We start from the raw sequence: 12,258 nt of genomic DNA on the forward strand, positions 1-12,258 counted from the left end.
ACTTATTCCAAACATGATAGAAAACAGTTAGCAGTCCTCTAACAGTACAATTAGAAAAGGGAAAGAAAGATACTAAGGCCAACAAGTAGCTCAACCATTGAATTGTGTCCTCACAACAAAACAGCATAAATACATTTCACATCCCATCAAAGAGAGACAATTACCATAGGAATAGAGAATATTATATGACTAGTGGATCTTGAGTTTTGATCACAAGGCAAAAGCATAGAAGGAACTGTGGTCTGCATTTAAGCTAACTAGCATACAATAATGTAGAAAAGCAGAACTTATTCGACGTACCCAAAACGCATATGTCGCGTGTTAAATTTACCAAACATCGATATTTCTTCAAATTCCCACAACATTGGCTAAGAAAAAGTGGGGACAAAAAAAAAAAAAAAAAAAACCTCTGAGACTGATGGCAGATGCTAAGAGAAGCTATGCAACTTCCACAATAATAGCTGTGTTTGATCTGATGCCATTCCTCCATTAATATTAGTCATGCCCCACAGCTAGATATGAATATTCCAATTAGCTATCATTGGTGAGGAACCAACTTCACTGACGTCCCAACAAGAAGAATAAACAATGCCGACTGATAATCAGAAGCCATATTTGCTAAGGTGGGTGGAATAATCGCTGGACCTCATTCCATATTCTATAAGATTGCTTACCATAGCATTGAGCCCCCTTGGCTTAAAGGCAAACTTCCCTTTCATCACCCATCAAAAGTTATCTCATCCAAGGCATAGAATCATATACACCCACCAAGTTTTCCATCCCTACAATATGATAAAGATATTAAAAAATATTGCTTCGTCTCTGCATGGATATACATATAAATACCCTAGTTCTTAAGCTTGATCACCATGTTACTTTCTTTCTTTAGTGTCTCAAAAACCCTAAAGCCTTTCTTTGGTTGAGAAGTTAGCTAAAAAATCAAAATAAGGCAAGATGATAGGATGGGAGGATGTATACAAGGTGGTGGTTGCCATGTTACCACTCTATGTTGCACTGGTCCTAGGGTATGGCTCTGTGAAGTGGTGGCGAATTTTCACGCCTGATCAGTGTGACGCGATCAACCGCCTTGTTTGCTACTTCACTCTCCCCCTTTTCACCTTTGAGTTCACTGCCCATGTTGATCCCTTCAAGATGAACTACCTCTTCATTGGTGCGGATGCCGTCTCCAAGTTGATAATTGTATTGGTGCTTGCCCTTTGGGCCAAGTGCAGCAGCAAGGGCAGCTATTGCTGGTCTATAACAAGCTTCTCTTTGGCCACCTTGACCAACTCCCTGGTTGTGGGGGTGCCTTTGATGAAAGCCATGTATGGGCCGCTAGGAGTTGATCTTGTCGTCCAATCATCAGTCGTGCAGGCCATCATCTGGCTCACACTTCTGCTATTTGTTCTGGAGTTTCGAAGGACAGGTACCGGCATTTCTTCAAATACTACTATGGGAGACTCTGGTGTGATAGAGGTTGAGCCTGGAAAAGATTTAGAAACTAATGAGATGGTGGTGAGCACTAGACTATCTTTCTGGTCATTGATGAGGAAAGTATGGCTGAAACTTGCACAAAACCCTAACTCCTACGCTTGTATTATCGGTATCGTCTGGGCTTTCATAGCGAACAGGTAGGCTAGAATATTTTCAATTGAAATCATAGTGTATAGTGTGGTGATTTAGGCCATGCAGTGTTACTAATACTAGGGATTAATTTCATTGTAGGTGGCATTTTGAAATGCCAAGCATCATGGAGGGATCGATATTGATCATGTCAAGAGCTGGAACAGGCACTGCCATGTTTAGTATGGGTGAGATTGATAACGTTTCCATTAATTTTTTTGTTCTCTTGTTATCAATCATGTTATTATTATCAATCAAAATATTATGATATACATACATTATGGACCCAAATCCTAACCATTTATGACTTCTTCGAGCTTGTTGATGATCTAAAGCTTCACATGGGTACTAAAAAGGTCAAATAGGCCAAATTCAGGATGATCTTTAGCTAAAAATGTTGTATATTAATTGTTTGATTTTAAGAAAATAATGGAGTGGCTTTGGAATGTATGTAGGGCTCTTCATGGCTATGCAAGAGAAGATTATAGCTTGTGGCACAACCCTAACGGTGTTCGGGATGGTCTTGCGGTTTATTGCTGGACCAGCAGCAATGGCTATCGGCGCTATTACTGTTGGTCTGCATGGTGACGTTTTGCGCATTGCTATCATACAAGTAAATCTTTACAAACCATATGGATCGGTTTTCACCATTTGATAAATCAAATATTAAACTAATTTAGTCAAATATACTAAACATATAACATAAGTTTGTAAATTGTTTTTTTTTTTTTTTTTTTGCATAACCTAACAAAATAAAAAATAAAAAATCGTACTATTAAAACCAATTAAATTCAAAGTGACCCACTTGGAATTAATTCTATTTCATGTAGGACTAGGTTTATAGTTTAATATTAAATTCAAGTGACCCACTTGGAATTAATTCAATTTCATGAAGTACTAGGTTTATAGTTTAATTATGTGATTGTGAAAGCATTAAAATTGATGACTTGTGAAAGGGGAACTTTTGAGTCTAGTCTGAGTCATAGTGTTGTTATAATGATAATTAATTCAACGAGCTTCACTCAAAAGACGAATGGTTCAACTTGTAATTTAAGCAATAAATCTAGTAATTTTGGCCAAGAGTGGAGTCCACAAAGGCCAACTTTTTTAGTAGCATTTCACTTCACGAGTGCTAATTAAAGCTTTGAATGACGTCCAACTTTTTTAAATGTTTTTCTTTATACACTAAATGTGATATACCTTTTTAATTAGACACCTTGTCTTTCGCTAATCTATATGTATGATCCTTAAAGGGTTTTCATTTTTTATTTTATTTTTATTTAATATTTATTGCACAACCATGTGCTTTTCTTCTTTTAAAACGCTATTTAAAAAAAATATATTATTTAAATAAAAAAACCCATCCATTAAGCAAATATTTATTAATTTTAATAAATATTAGGTACATAAATAGGTTTGTTGATATGATGTTTTGTTTTGCAGGCCGCGGTACCACAATCGATCACATCATTTATTTATGCTAAAGAATATGGATTGCATGCAGATGTGCTTAGCACAGCGTAAGTGATTACAACTTTATTTTGGATACCACATCTTTAATAATACAAGAAATATAAGTAGAAGTAAGGATGACAATGAAGTGGGCTTTTTCGGGTACCCATCACACCATGCGCCCTAATGGGATGAGTCTCAATTTTAACTAGACGGGTTTGAGATTTTTTTAAAAAACTAGAGCGGGTTCGGGTATTGCCTTGTCCCATCTTACCCCACTCCGATTATATATAAAATTAAATTTTAAAATTAAATTAATTTTAATTTTACTATTTTTAATATATAGATAATAATAAAATATTTTTTAATAAAATAAGTTATAAAAATATAATAGTTTAATTACTTATAAAATATATTTATGCTAATATAATTAAAAAAATAAAATAAAATAAAATAAAATGAGTTAAATGAGATGAGGCGGGATAGGGCGGGTATGAGAATTTCTTATATGCACCCCGTCCCGTCTTGTCCAGTTTAATTTTTAAATGGAATGGGTATGTGAATTATTTTGAATTAATAGGACGGGATTGGGATGCGGGACACACAGATGTATTAGAAATGATACCTTGGAATGGATGTAAAGCTAAACAAATTATACAGATATATATAATTTTTTTTTCAAAAAAATTAATAAAATAAAAGTCTATGACCCCTCTTACATCTTTCAACGTGGGTGAGTGTAAAACGCTCAACCATGAGCTACTCAAAGACTCTTCAAAGTTGTGTTTGATCTTTAAATGCGTAAGCTCAGGTTATTCAAAGTGAGGATAAATCACGGTATTAGCACCATACGAGTACAAGTCTATGTCCGTGCATGCTTAAGAGTTCTATTCACTCTTAGAAATTGCCTTTGATCTTCAATTGCCATGCAATCGAGAAGCTCCTCCAAAAGACGCTTAAACTCAAAATGAAATCAATGCATAAATGTTTTTGAAATTTTTGATTCTTACTGATGACCCCTTTTCCCTTGCAGGGTGATTTTTGGCATGATCGTCTCCCTTCCGTTGTTGGTCGGTTACTATGCGGTTTTAGAGTTTTTGAATTGATTTTCCCTATATATGGATAACTTTTCGATGTGGGAAGTGAGTTAGGGAGAGATCAATGAACATTTTAATTTTTTGTGCTTTAAGCTATTGCAGACTAAATCAGTCCACTGCTATTGCAATCTCATTTCTGATCTTTTTGTGGACTTTGGAATCCTATGATACTCCTATGAATTCTAACAAAAAAAAAAAAAAGCTTAATTAATTTGAGACAAAATTATCTTAATTAAAATCAAGGAAATACAATGTTATTAATCCACAAAGATGGATAGTATCATATGATTATTAGTATACATATTTTACAAATTCATACGAAAAAGCTAGATGGATAATTCTATTTTAATTTGTAGAAGTGCTTAATTTTAGTCATTAATTTTCTTTTTTGTTTTTAATATTATCCCCAAGTTTTTTTTTTTTGAATAATACTAACAAAAAAAAAAAAAAAAAAAAGTTTTTGGAGCCTTCCCTTCAGAATGAATGGACTTGTTCAAATTTATACTAAAGTTAAATAAAAGGCTCGCTATAAGTTTTCCACGAGGCGATGGTGTTGTTAAGACGTTGTAAAAGACCATTTGTTTAATATACTTTTTTAATGGTTTAAATTTTCTATACAATGGATTGCAAACTTAGCATGTTTATATGCATTTTCTTAGGGTTCTCCAAAAATTTGAGGAAAAAATGTAAGAGGAATAAGATAAGAGAGAGAAAAGAGTGAAAGAAAAAATAAAATAAAATAAAAAATTGAATTACAGTCAATAAATTAATTTTATATAATTCTTTAAACCTATTTTACTTATCTTCTTCTATTAAATAAAAATTAATTAATTTTAAATTGTACAAGTATTAAATTAATTTTAATTATGTTTGATTTCTTTTTGTATTTTTCATGATTAAATCAAATATGAGAAAATAATTTTTGTTAATATTTTTTTTTTTACTTTTTGAGAATCAAACATTTCTTAATAAATATTAGAAAAACATTTTTTAATGTTTATAAATTGTAATCAAACTAAAATTATATTCTAATAACGTTATATAATTTAAAAAGAAAAAACAATGACCAATGTGTGGTAAGGGCAGCCTACTTTAAGAACAATATCTACATAAATGAGACGTAAAGTGAGAATAAATAAAGTTGGAAGTCTTGTACTCGTACGACAATAAATGAAGTTAAAGTTGATGAATTCAAGCCACGAAGCTTCTTAAATTTAGCCTTCTTCATGTCCAATAAATGAAGTTGCAAGTTTTTTTTTTCCCCTTCCTTATAGACATAATAATAATAATAATATTTTTTGTTCTGAAAAATGGGATGCAAAGAAAATATAAAAAAAAAAATTGATAATTTTTCATATATTACTTTAAATTCATTTAAATTATTTTTTCTCTTAAATATTAAATAATTTTAAAATATGTACATTTTTAATTAATTTTAATTATAATTTTTTTTTCATATTTTTCTAGTGAAATCAAACATAAGAAAATCATTTTTTACAATAATTTTTTTATTTGTTTGTTAATATTTTTCCAATAAACAAATATAACTAAATAAATAATGTGATGGAAAAAAAATAATAAATAAATAAATGAGTATTTCCTCTAAAGGGAATTTTTATTACATTAGTTGATTATTGAACGTTCTAGTTTCATTCCATCAAATTTAAAGTAACCACTTAGTCACAGTGAAAGAAATAAAATATAATTAAAATTAGTTAGTAGTTTATATATTTTTAAATTATTTAATTTTTATATAGAATTTTTTTTTAAATTTTATTTTATTTTTCTCTATATTTTTTTCCCTCGGAATTTCCCTAAACCAAATAAGACACAAAAAATTTCTTATTCAATGTATAGCAAATTAAACAAGTACTAATGATCTTTAGCATAGTTATTAATACAAATAAAATAAAAACTCTATTTTGAAAATTAAAACAAGTTATTAATGCAAATTGAATTTAGAGTCGATAAACCAATTGAGGTCAGTAAAGACCAAAGCCCATTGTGTTAAAACTCAACCAAGGTGAATACCCCAATTACATATATACTGGAATATTTCTTGTTATAACTCAACCAAGGGTGAATACCCCAATTTCATATATACTGGAATATTTCTTGTTATAACTCAACCAAGATGAATACCCTAATTTCATATATACTGGAATATTCTTGTTAAAATCAACCAAGATGAATACCCTAATTTCATCTATACTGGAATCTCCTGATTAAAAATGAGTAGAAAAATAATAGCGGAAACATACCTGAATCCATTGAAGGAGAAACCTTATAGGAAGAAAACCCTTTGAGATGGTCTTCCAATTCTGGCCACTAGATTCTGTTTCAATTTATCTCTGAGAGGATTTTCGGAAATTGGAATGCGCAGTGGTAGAATGGGGACCATAACCCTATTTATAAACTGCTAGGGCAGTTTTAATTTTATCACAATTATATTTCTGCCCCTCATAGAAATAATAATTATCTAATGGTATCTACACAATAATCTCATGACAATTATACCCTTAAGCCAATTAATCAATTATTAATTAGATCACTATATTTAGGCTTAATTAAATGATAGCCCACACATTTTAATTATTTACATGTGTGGCCCAAATTATAGATTAATTACAAAAATTAATCTAACAATCTCCCACTGGGCCACATGCATATGTAATCAAATAAATGTGCTTAACCTTATGAGCTCAAAATTTGCTATCATGTCCTTAGGGTATATCCGAACAATCTCGTCCATTAACTATACTGACATAGGATCAAGGTGGTCTTTGTTACATCAATCGTTACTAGACCAATCAATGGTCACATATATCTATATAGCTAAATGACATAGATCAATCATGAGTGCATAGCATGGAAATTACATGCAATGTGATCTGTTCATGCCTATTTCCAACTGGTCCTACTTAACTTTATTGAGATCAAATCTTTAGCATAATTTAACAGAGTGCAATAAAATGAATACTTTATTTCTGCAGAACACAATCCAAATTTATAGATAAAGTCTAAACATAACATAGAGCAATATACAATGAATAATATAAACTCCCACTAAATTTGGATATCCTCAAATGAGACAACACCCATATGAGCAGTGTGCTCATGAAAGACCTTGGGTGGTAATCCCTTTGTAAGCGGATCCGCTATCATGGAGTTTGTTCCAATATGCTCTATGGATATCTGTCCACTCTGTACTTTTTCTTTTACAACTAGGAACTTGATATCAATGTATTTTGATTTTGTAGAACTCCTGTTGTTATTGGAATATAAAACTGCTGATTTATTGTCACAAAATATCTTCAGTGGTCTTTCAATACCATCCAGAACACGCAGCCCAGTGACAAAATTTCGTAGCCATATTCCTTGATTGGATGCCTCATAACATGCTACAAACTCTGCTTCCATGGTGGATGAAGTTACGAGCGTCTGTTTGGCAGACCTCCATGAAATTGCTCCACCAGCCAACAGATAAATATAGCCTGATGTGGATCTTCTGCTGTCTTGGCATCCAGCAAAGTCAGAGTCGGAATACCCAATGAACTCTAACTGATCCAATCTCCTATATGTAAGCATGTACTCTTTTGTTCTCTGTAAATATCTCATAACCCTCTTGGCTGCTCTCCAATGATCCATTCCAGGGTTACTTAGATATCTGCCTAACATGCCAACAATGTACGCAATATCCGGACGTGTACATACCTGAGCATACATTAGACTCCCCACAGCCGAAGCGTAAGGAATCTTCTGCATTTCTTGACTTTCTAAACTATTTTTAGGGCATTGATTAAGACTGAATTTGTCTCCTTTAGCGACAGGGGTATCACCTGGTTTGCTATTTTGCATGCCATACCTTTGGAGGACTTTATCAATATAGGTCCTTTGTGACAATCCTAAAATACCCCTAGACCGATCTCGGTGTATCTGGATTCCTAAGACAAAGGAGGCATCACCAAGATCTTTCATCTCAAAATGTTTTGATAAAAATCTCTTGGTGTCGTGTGATATGCTAATATCATTTGTGGCTAGCAATATGTCATCGACATATAAAACCAGGAAAATATACTTACTCCCACTGAATTTGTGATACACACATTCATCCATAAGATTTGCCTCAAAACCATATGAGACAATAATTTGATGAAACTTGAAGTACCACTGACGAGAAGCTTGCTTGAGCCCATAAATGGATTTAGTTAATTTACAAACCATATTCTTTGAGTCTTCGGACACAAAATTTTCTGGTTGTACCATATAAATTGTTTCATCAATGTCACCATTGAGAAACGCTGTTTTAACATCCATTTGATGTAACTCAAGATCATAATGTGCAACTAGTGCCATGATTATCCTGAAAGAGTCCTTCGTAGAAACTGGAGAGAAGGTCTCTTTGAAGTCAATTCCTTCTTTTTGAGTAAAGCCTTTAGCTACAAGACGTGCTTTATACCTTTCTACATTACCATTTGAATCCCGCTTGGTTTTAAATATCCATTTACAACCAATGGGCTTCGTACCAACTGGTAATGGGACAAGTTCCCAAACTTTATTGTCTTGCATAGATTTGTACTCTTCATTCATGGCTTCAATCCATTTATGAGAGTTGGAACTTTTCATGGCTTGCTGGAAGTTGATTGGATCATCTTCCATCATTCCACTTTCTACCTCATGTTCCTGGAGATATACGATATAATCGTCCGAAATTGCATTTCTCCTCTCTCTCGTGGATCTCCTTAATGACATATTTTCTTGAGGTTGTTGAGTTTGTTCTTCAGGAGCAATGTCCTCATTTGCAATTAAGGGTTGAACAATATTGTCTGTTGGTTGAGGATCCAAATTTACTTCTTGATCAATGATAGGTAGTGAAACCTGTACATTATCAAAAGCAATAGTAGATCCCTCTTCCTCCTCCAAGACAATATTCCTAACCTGATTTCTCCCCCCTAACTCAACATCCTCAAAAAATGTTGCAGTTCCCGTCTCAAAAATTGACCTAATAGCAGGATCATAAAATTTAAAACCCCTTGATCGCTCTGCATAGCCAATAAAGTAGCTGCTAACTGTTTTAGAGTCCAATTTCTTTTCATGAGTCTTATAAGGTCTCGCTTCAGCTGGACATCCCCAAATATGAAAATGCTTTAAACTGGGCTTTCAACCCGTCCAAAGCTCATAAGGCGTTTTAGCAGCCGCTTTAGTTGGCACCCGATTTAGGATATAAGCTGCTGTTTTGAGTGCTTCACCCCAGAGTTTTTCGGGTAAAGTAGAATGACTAATCATACTCCTTACCATGTCCTTAAGGGTTCGGTTTCGTCTTTCTGCTACACCATTCATGCTAGGTGATCCTGGCATGGTGTATTGAGGGACGATCCCACATTCCTCTAGGTATTTAGCAAATGGTCCTGGACATTGTTCACCTGATCCGTCATATCTACCATAGTATTCACCACCACGGTCAGATCTGACGCTCTTTATTCTTTTGTTGAGTTGTAACTCAACTTCTGCTTTAAATGTTTTGAACACGTCCAATGATTGTGATTTCTCATGTATAAGAAATAGGTAGCCATATCTTGAATAGTCATCTATGAATGTTATAAAGTATTGTTGACCATTCCAAGATGTCGTAGGGTATGGTCCACAGATATCTGTATGAATTAATTCTAAGACGTCTGTAGCTCTATTTGCACCTAATTTCTTTGTTTTGGTCTGTTTTCCTTTAATACACTCAACACAAATATCAAAATCTGAAAAGTCAAGTGAATCTAAAATCCCATCGGACACAAGTCGCTCAACTCTAGATTTAGAGATATGACCTAGGCGTTTGTGCCACAATGAGGCCGAATTATCTTTATTCAATTTACGTTTTGTACCTCGTGATTCCACATGCAAGGTTTCATTATAGGACGGAACAGTTTCCAACAAATATAGATTATCATAAACATTAAGTAAACCGGTTCCTACAATATTTGAATTAATAGATAATGCAAATCTATTGTTTCCAAATGAACAAGAATAACCTGATTTGTCCAAAACAGAAACTGAAATTAAATTCCGTCTGAAAGACGGTACAACGAAAGTATCTATTAAATCCAAAAAATAACCAGATTTCAATAATAATCTAAAGTGCCCTATTGCCTCCACTTCTACCGACTGACCGTCTCCGACATAGATGCATCTTTCAGCATCACTTGGTTTTCGGTAACTCAGGCAACCCTGCATAGAAACACAAATGTGAGTAGTAGCACCAGAATCTAACCACCATGTGTTTCTAGATACTGAAGCTAAATTAACTTCAGAACAGACCAAAGTAAGAATTATACCTTTCTTAACACGCCAAGCAGCATACTTGGTACATTCCTTCTTAGTATGTCCAGGCTTATTACAGAAGAAACATGTTACCTCAACTTTCTGTTTCTTTTGTTCTAGGCCATTAGAAGCAGCAACCTTATTATCCTTATTCCTTCGTTTGCCCTTATCCTTGGAAGTGCTAGCCAGATGAGCACTTTCGGTCTTGTCTTGCTTCAATCTCTCTTCCTCTTGCACACAGAATGAAATGAGCTCATTAAGAGTCCATTTATCCTTTTGACAGTTATAACTGACCTTGAATTGATTAAATTGTGCAAGAAGAGAGATGAGAACCAAATGCACGAGTAAATCATCAGATAACTCAAGTTTCAAAGCCTTAAGTTTTGAAGCAAGATGAGACATCTCCATGATGTACTCCCGAACATTACCTTTGCCTTTATACTTCATTGAAATCAAGCTTGCTAAAAGCGTGCTCGTTTCAGCCTTATCGTTTTTGGCAAAACGTTTCTGAATTTCCGCAAGGAAGTCACTGGCATTAATAACCTCATCGGTTACCGCACCCCTGAAAGCTTCTGGAATTCCGCTCTTCATGATCATAAGACTTAGCCTATTTGAACGTTCCCACTTACCCCAATAAACCTCATCCTCTTGAGTACTTTGCTCATTGAGTTCATCAGGTTTGGGCATTCTCAAGGCTAAGTCTATATCCATGCAGCCTAAGAGAATCATCATATTCTCTTTCCAGTCCTTAAAATTAGTCCCATTTAACATAGGGACATTATTGATGTTGGCAGATATAGAAGTAGTTGATATAAAAGCTGAATCCAGAACAAAATAAAATGAATCAAATAAACCATCATGCTCACATAAAATAAGCAATTAAACACATAATCTTTAAATTTAAAAGCAAATTATGACATTTCAAGATACCTAGCACAACATTAATATCAAGTCTTTGGACAGTAATATTAACTGTAAGTGGTACTCTTGTTGTAGTGATCAAACATTGATGATAAGTTATGTCAAATAATAAATCTATCTTTGGATTGATTTATTATTCACATTAAGTTACCTTTATAATCATCACATATTTATCATCACAGGTATGTATGCAATTTGACCAAATATTAACTTTCCTTTGGGCCAGTCAATACCCGCATGAATCACATACACACAAATATCTAACACCCCGAACAGACTAATCTACACGAAAGATGTCACTTTGGTGATTTTCCGCTTTAATTAGCCTATTTAAAATGTTAGATCAATAACTTAAATATTAATATCATAAAATGCTATTAAATAATAATAATAATAATAATAGTAATAAAAAAAAATTTATCAACTCAATATTTCATAAATCTTAATCCATTGACATATATATATATATATATATATATTAAAATAATAACTCAAAAAATTAATCAAGGAGTTGGCTCTGATACCACTTGTTAAAACTCAACCAAGGTGAATACCCCAATTACATATATACTGGAATATTTCTTGTTATAACTCAACCAAGGGTGAATACCCCAATTTCATATATACTGGAATATTTCTTGTTATAACTCAACCAAGATGAATACCCTAATTTCATATATACTGGAATATTCTTGTTAAAATCAACCAAGATGAATACCCTAATTTCATCTATACTGGAATCTCCTGATTAAAAATGAGTAGAAAAATAATAGCGGAAACATACCTGAATCCATTCAAGGAGAAACCTTATAGGAAGAAAACCCTTTGAGATGGTCTTCCAATTCTGGCCACT

At 33.3% G+C, this 12,258-nt stretch overlaps 1 protein-coding gene and 1 long non-coding RNA gene across 2 annotated transcripts; one reads left to right on the forward strand and one right to left on the reverse strand.

The window, feature by feature from the left end:
• Positions 1 to 868: 868 nt before the first annotated feature.
• On the forward strand, positions 869 to 4,314 carry LOC117913112 (auxin efflux carrier component 5). Its single transcript, XM_034828040.1, has 5 exons — positions 869 to 1,631; positions 1,726 to 1,811; positions 2,079 to 2,236; positions 3,067 to 3,143; positions 4,109 to 4,314. The coding sequence occupies exons 1-5, from the start codon at positions 955 to 957 to the stop codon at positions 4,179 to 4,181; spliced, it is 1,071 nt and encodes a 356-aa protein (XP_034683931.1). The 5' UTR covers positions 869 to 954; the 3' UTR covers positions 4,182 to 4,314.
• Positions 4,315 to 10,119: 5,805 nt separating this feature from the next.
• On the reverse strand, positions 10,120 to 10,787 carry LOC117913532. The gene is made up of 2 exons (XR_004651110.1): positions 10,499 to 10,787; positions 10,120 to 10,391 (listed from the first exon to the last, which is right to left on the reverse strand). It is a non-coding gene; the product is annotated as an uncharacterized LOC117913532 (long non-coding RNA).
• Between the last annotated feature and the right edge of the window lie 1,471 nt (positions 10,788 to 12,258).

This window comes from Vitis riparia, chromosome 4 (assembly GCF_004353265.1).
Source record: "Vitis riparia cultivar Riparia Gloire de Montpellier isolate 1030 chromosome 4, EGFV_Vit.rip_1.0, whole genome shotgun sequence".
In the NCBI taxonomy this organism is placed as follows: Eukaryota; Viridiplantae; Streptophyta; class Magnoliopsida; order Vitales; family Vitaceae; genus Vitis; species Vitis riparia.

Coding starts and splice junctions, on each gene's coding strand:
- LOC117913112 (XM_034828040.1), top strand. CDS start 955: ATGATAGGATGGGAGGATGTATACAAGGTGGTGGTTGCCATGTTACCA. Junction 2,237..3,066: donor TGCGCATTGCTATCATACAA/GTAAATCTTTAC, acceptor TTTGTTTTGCAG/GCCGCGGTACCACAATCGAT. Junction 3,144..4,108: donor GCAGATGTGCTTAGCACAGC/GTAAGTGATTAC, acceptor TTTCCCTTGCAG/GGTGATTTTTGGCATGATCG.